The 4,938-nt window shown below is 34.5% G+C and overlaps 2 protein-coding genes across 2 annotated transcripts; both read right to left on the minus strand.

Moving 5' to 3' along the window:
• Positions 1 to 585: 585 nt before the first annotated feature.
• On the minus strand, positions 586 to 1,368 carry LOC131614100 (uncharacterized). Its single transcript, XM_058885729.1, has 3 exons — positions 1,230 to 1,368; positions 965 to 1,044; positions 586 to 696 (listed from the first exon to the last, which is right to left on the minus strand). Exons 1-3 carry the CDS (start codon positions 1,345 to 1,347, stop codon positions 586 to 588), a joined length of 309 nt encoding a protein of 102 aa, XP_058741712.1. The 5' UTR covers positions 1,348 to 1,368.
• A 745-nt stretch (positions 1,369 to 2,113) lies between these two features.
• On the minus strand, positions 2,114 to 3,720 carry LOC131611851 (poly [ADP-ribose] polymerase 1-like). Its single transcript, XM_058883697.1, has 6 exons — positions 3,701 to 3,720; positions 3,437 to 3,559; positions 3,278 to 3,336; positions 3,119 to 3,157; positions 2,778 to 3,029; positions 2,114 to 2,463 (listed from the first exon to the last, which is right to left on the minus strand). Exons 3-6 carry the CDS (start codon positions 3,295 to 3,297, stop codon positions 2,301 to 2,303), a joined length of 474 nt encoding a protein of 157 aa, XP_058739680.1. The 5' UTR covers positions 3,298 to 3,336; positions 3,437 to 3,559; positions 3,701 to 3,720; the 3' UTR covers positions 2,114 to 2,300.
• Between the last annotated feature and the right edge of the window lie 1,218 nt (positions 3,721 to 4,938).

Consider the following 4,938-nt stretch of genomic DNA (forward strand, 5'->3'; position numbering starts at 1 on the left):
TCAAAGGTATAGTATATGGTTGCGGTTCAGTCTCAAACAGCCAGTGGAAACAGCCAGTGGGTACAACCTTCCCTAAATTGATTCTTTTCAAAGATCTCTTCATGGCCAAAGAGGGTTTATAACCTGCAATCACAAGGAAATCGTTACATAATCTATCCAATCCAAACAGTTGCATAATATACTCAGTTCAAAAGTAACAGGAGCAGCTAAAATTCATGCTTCAGTGAGCCAAGTACAATTTCAAAACGAATGATGCACCACACAAAACCACGCAGATTCGGAATGGCCCAAAAGCGTAACATTCATCATCAAAACCAAACTTACATTTCAAAACCAACATGGACTCCGGTGTACCTAACGAGTTGAAGGCTCAGAATTCAAAGTCTTACGAACAAAAAAATACTAACATAACAAAAATCACTACTAATTAGAAATAAGTACTTTTTTAGATGTGTATAGTATATAGTACACTGATTTATATAAAAAGATTGTTATCATTATCATAATATTTTTATTCAAGCAAGAGAGTTTGTAAATTATAAGTCTATATTTACCGTTGATATGAAAAGAACAAACACATTAATATTAAGTCACATTCATCAAAATTATTGATGCAACAAAAAATGTATTTGTTATTATTAAGTCCATTAATATTAAGTCCAAGAAACGTTCATAGTTTCCAAGATCAAGGTCAACCTTCAACAAGAGAAAAAAAAATTGAAAATAGAACACAAGTGGAAAAGGGTATTACCTTGTTATTATAACTGAAAACTGAAAAATGACCTCAACAAATAAGCTGCTCATTCAAATGAGTTGAAAAATCAAAAGGATGAACACCACATAAGTTAAGATTCTCATTAAAATGGCTGATGCCATGATAGTAAAAATAAGATCCATACAATCTCAAGCCATCAATTTAGGAACAAGCATGACAAAAAAATACAAGGTTGACTAAAATCTTTACCTCACCACCATCATCTAAGACAAAAACTTCACCATGCTCAAAAGGAGACATTGTCCCTGCATCCGTGTTCAGATAGGGGTCTGCAAGTAACAGAAATTAAATTTAAATACAACTAAAACAATTACGAAAAAATAGCATTATTTTACATATTATTAAAATATTAGTTCCACAAAAAGATAAAATAAAAATATTGTCATTCAATGAAATGTTTATGCAAAAGAAGAATAAAAAGTGAGAAATTAAGTCTAAAAAGAGGGGGAAATACCAATTTTGATAGAGGTAACTCGAAAGCCACAAGCCTGAAGGAGTACTCCAATGCTGCTAGCAGTAACTCCTTTTCCAAGTCCACTAACAACTCCACCTGTCACTAAAACATACTTCATCTTTTCTTCAATTTACTCCAAAAAAAAATAATCCTCTTCTGCTGCTTAACCTATGCAACATGCACAAAAAAGTCTCATTACAAAAACAACATAAGACTAAACTAAAACAGTGATTAAGTTCGAATAACTTCATTGTAGTATAATATAAGGGTTTTTTTTATTAACTTATTTTAAATTATCTACCAGCATAAGCACTTTTCAAATTGAGAGATATTGTATTGTATAAAAGTGTTTATGCTATAATCACTTAATTAAATTGTTTATCCAAACAATGCCTAACCCACTTAAGTTAAACTATCACAGTTTCAATACTTTTGAAAAGACTACAAGATACTAACAAAAACCCTGACTAATTTTGAGATCCATTTTTGTTGTCTGATAAAACTACAAAAACATGACGACAACAACAACAATAACAGTAAGAAAGCAAACATTAAATAAGGAAATAAATCATGATTAAGAGCAACCAACAAATAATTAAAATAACTAGAGTTAAAGGCCTATGTCACCTGGGTTGGAACAAAGAAGTCACGGGCATTGATTCTACAACTCTCATCAGCATCACCTCCACTTTTGTCTCCTATCATCTTAAAATCAACTGGATACTCAACACACTGCAGCTTGAAGTGAATGTGATGTTACCTGTCAAATGCCAAAATCCTTTGAGCACAGATACCAATATAGAGACTATAACAAATTTTGGACAACCAAAGTATTATTGACGAAGGAATATGGGTTAGGGTTTCAATTGAATTTTGAGAACAAATCAATTTATTTTATAATTCTGGGTTCAATCAATCTCTTTTATTTGAATCACATAGTAGAATTGAAGATAATGCTTCACTCAAAACAATAACTTGATTGCAAAAATACCTTTCAGTTTGTTTCAACATATCAAGCATATTAGTTTGAATAACATGATCAACAACTTCGACACTAACACCAGTCCCACTCTACGGCATAGTAAACACATCAACAACGCGAACAGTATACTCAGATTTCGACATGTCTTCAAGTTTGGACCCTCCAATCTTGTCACTTCCCACTTGACCCCATTTACGAAACACATAGCAATCTGACCCCTTATCTTCCTCAATTATTTGAAGGATGTAGTAACTTAACATAAGAAACAAAAGATGTCAATAGTATATTATGGGCATGTTTGGAATAATATTTCAAATATAGCATCATAATCACAATTAATGTTCCAAATACAAATTATAGTCAACTCCAGAAGGACTAATAAACCAGATTATATAGAACATGTCAGCTTTGGACAACTGAATTCTTGATGTTTTATAGTAAACATAGCTTTATAAGAAAACAGTAGCATACTGTTAGGTTCTATTTTATGCATCAATCACCGAGATCTACAGCTAAAAAGTTTATGCTGAAGGCCGAAATACAAAGCTAAAATGGAATTAACCAACCTGTTAATACCAGTAGACAAATCAGACATATTCAAAGTTGTATTATATATACTTTTCCCATCCTCCAGTATGTGGCCAGAATCCTGCAGGCCAGAAGCATCGTGAACAGCACTTTGCCCCTTCACTTTGACGGTGACCATGCTAGAAGTCTCACCAATCATTTCAACTTTGTACCTATCAAATGGAAGCTTCTTCTTTCTTTCCATACAGTCAACCAAATAGTCCTCTCTAACTATTGGTATTTTCATCCTCCTATACATTAAACAACTCTTACAAGATAGTGATGGTAGAAAAAAGCAAAGAAAAAGTAAATAGCAGATACTCGCATTAGAGTTTGCTACCTTGCCTTCTGCATCTCAGCTTCGTCCTTGAGTGCTCCACTGGCCACCAAGCAGCTAGTATCTGTAAGTTATCATTTCAAGGAAAAGTTTGCAAAACTCATAAGTTTGCAAACTTTCACTATTTGATGATTGATGTTTGCAAGCACCATAATCCGTTACCGGTCTCTCGAGACGGACATTCCTAGTAACTCCCTCAGGTTTTCCACCTTAAACGATAACTATATTGTGTCAATATCAACAACCAAAATAGAACACACTTTAAGTCTCTCATTAAGTAAAGGCTCTAACAATATCGAGAAATAAATTAACTTCATTTACCTCAGGTAGCTGCAGAGTTATAGCGTGCAAAACCTCGTCATGGACGTGAACTTCTCCACGTATTTCACTTGCAAGGCGAAGAACCTCACCAGATTCAATCTTGCCTTTCTCCTTGTCCAAAACCTCATCAGCACATCACAAGATAATGATAATTAGTATCTAAAACAACACTAATTAGGTTAAATCAAATCCACGTTATTATTAATCAAACCAAAACTATCAAAGTGCATCAACCTAAATCGATTGAAGAAACAAGAAACTCACGTTACAACCCAAAACTATCAAAGTGCATCAACCTTGAAATAGGCTTTTCCTTTACCAATTCCTTCTTTTGAGTAGTAATCTCAGTAGCCGATGCTTCTATACTACGAATCTTATCTTCTTCCCATTCTTTTTTCATCCGATCAAGGTAGTGCTCTTTAGCCTTTTCAAGTCTCAGCTTTCCACCTTTCCACACACATCCATTATACTGCAATGCCAACATAATCATCACTTTCAAAAATAGCATATTAAGCAAATTAAATTTAGACTATGTTTGGCTTAAAATTGAAAACCCTAGAACATAGCTTAAAACCCTGACAATAATCAAAATTGAACTTAAAATTTAATCTAATAATAAAAGCGCGATGGAATTGATTAATTGAAGTGGGGAATGTTGCTGCTACCTTGCTGAAAAGTTTGGATAGGGATTTAGGATCGGAGAGGAAGTCGAGGTAAGCGAGGTTGCGGCATTTGGTTCGGATGGTTTCGAGGGATTGAACGGTGCCAAGTGATTCGAATAGGCGGCGAATGTCGTCGGTGGTTACGGCTTCATCTAAACCGCCGACGAATATTCTCACTGCTTTCTTCTCGATTTCTTCTACCTCCATGATTGTGAAGCGGTGTTCTCTTTCACTGTTCTGTGACCTAAAAATAGGGTCTAAGGTTACGCTTGGATTTGGAGGAGAAGGATTTTGTTTTCAGGTTTGTTTGAAGGTTGAACGATTGGGATTAGGGTTTTACGCTGAATTTTGGTTTCCTTTTCTTTTCTTATAGTTGATACTTGGGTCTCTTCTTTCATTTTAATTAATTAATTTTTATTTAATTTTTAATATAATAATAAAAGGAGGGAAACGAAAAATTTTAGGGAAACGAAAAGAGGGAAAATTTGGCGGCCTAAAATTTTTTAAGCTTGGGTCACAGTTTGTAGTCAAAATTATAAGGCCGCGGTTTTTCTTTTGCGGCTAAAAATATCTGCAGTTTTCTAACCGTGGCAATTGAAGGAAAGACCACAGTTTTACACTCCGGATTCAATATTCTATAACATACGTCTACGCTTTGATAACCATGGTCAAATCATATATGTGGCCACAGTTTTTGAGCTGTGGACAATTTTAGCGTGGCCGTAGGCCAAATTTCTAGTAGTGCATGTTTCTTTAGCTTAATGCACCACTGGTTCACTACAACACGGAAGGCCTACGAAAGCGCTTATTTTGGGCTTTAAAAGCGCTTTAAAGCGCTGT

The sequence above is a fragment of the Vicia villosa genome, linkage group LG6 (genome assembly GCF_029867415.1).
Source record: "Vicia villosa cultivar HV-30 ecotype Madison, WI linkage group LG6, Vvil1.0, whole genome shotgun sequence".
Lineage (NCBI taxonomy): Eukaryota > Viridiplantae > Streptophyta > Magnoliopsida > Fabales > Fabaceae > Vicia > Vicia villosa.

Excerpts from the sequence above, each read along its gene's own strand:
- LOC131614100 (XM_058885729.1), bottom strand. The coding sequence starts at position 1,347 with ATGAAGTATGTTTTAGTGACAGGTGGAGTTGTTAGTGGACTTGGAAAA. Across the intron at positions 1,045-1,229 it reads AGTTACCTCTATCAAAATTG|ACCCCTATCTGAACACGGAT; the intron begins GTATTTCCCCCT and ends TGTTACTTGCAG. Across the intron at positions 697-964 it reads TCTTAGATGATGGTGGTGAG|GTTGACCTTGATCTTGGAAA; the intron begins GTAAAGATTTTA and ends CTCTTGTTGAAG.
- LOC131611851 (XM_058883697.1), bottom strand. The coding sequence starts at position 3,297 with ATGTCCGTCTCGAGAGACCG. Across the intron at positions 3,158-3,277 it reads ATGTCCGTCTCGAGAGACCG|TGGAGCACTCAAGGACGAAG; the intron begins GTAACGGATTAT and ends CTTGGTGGCCAG. Across the intron at positions 2,464-2,777 it reads TTGTCTACTGGTATTAACAG|TTACTACATCCTTCAAATAA; the intron begins GTTGGTTAATTC and ends TCTTATGTTAAG.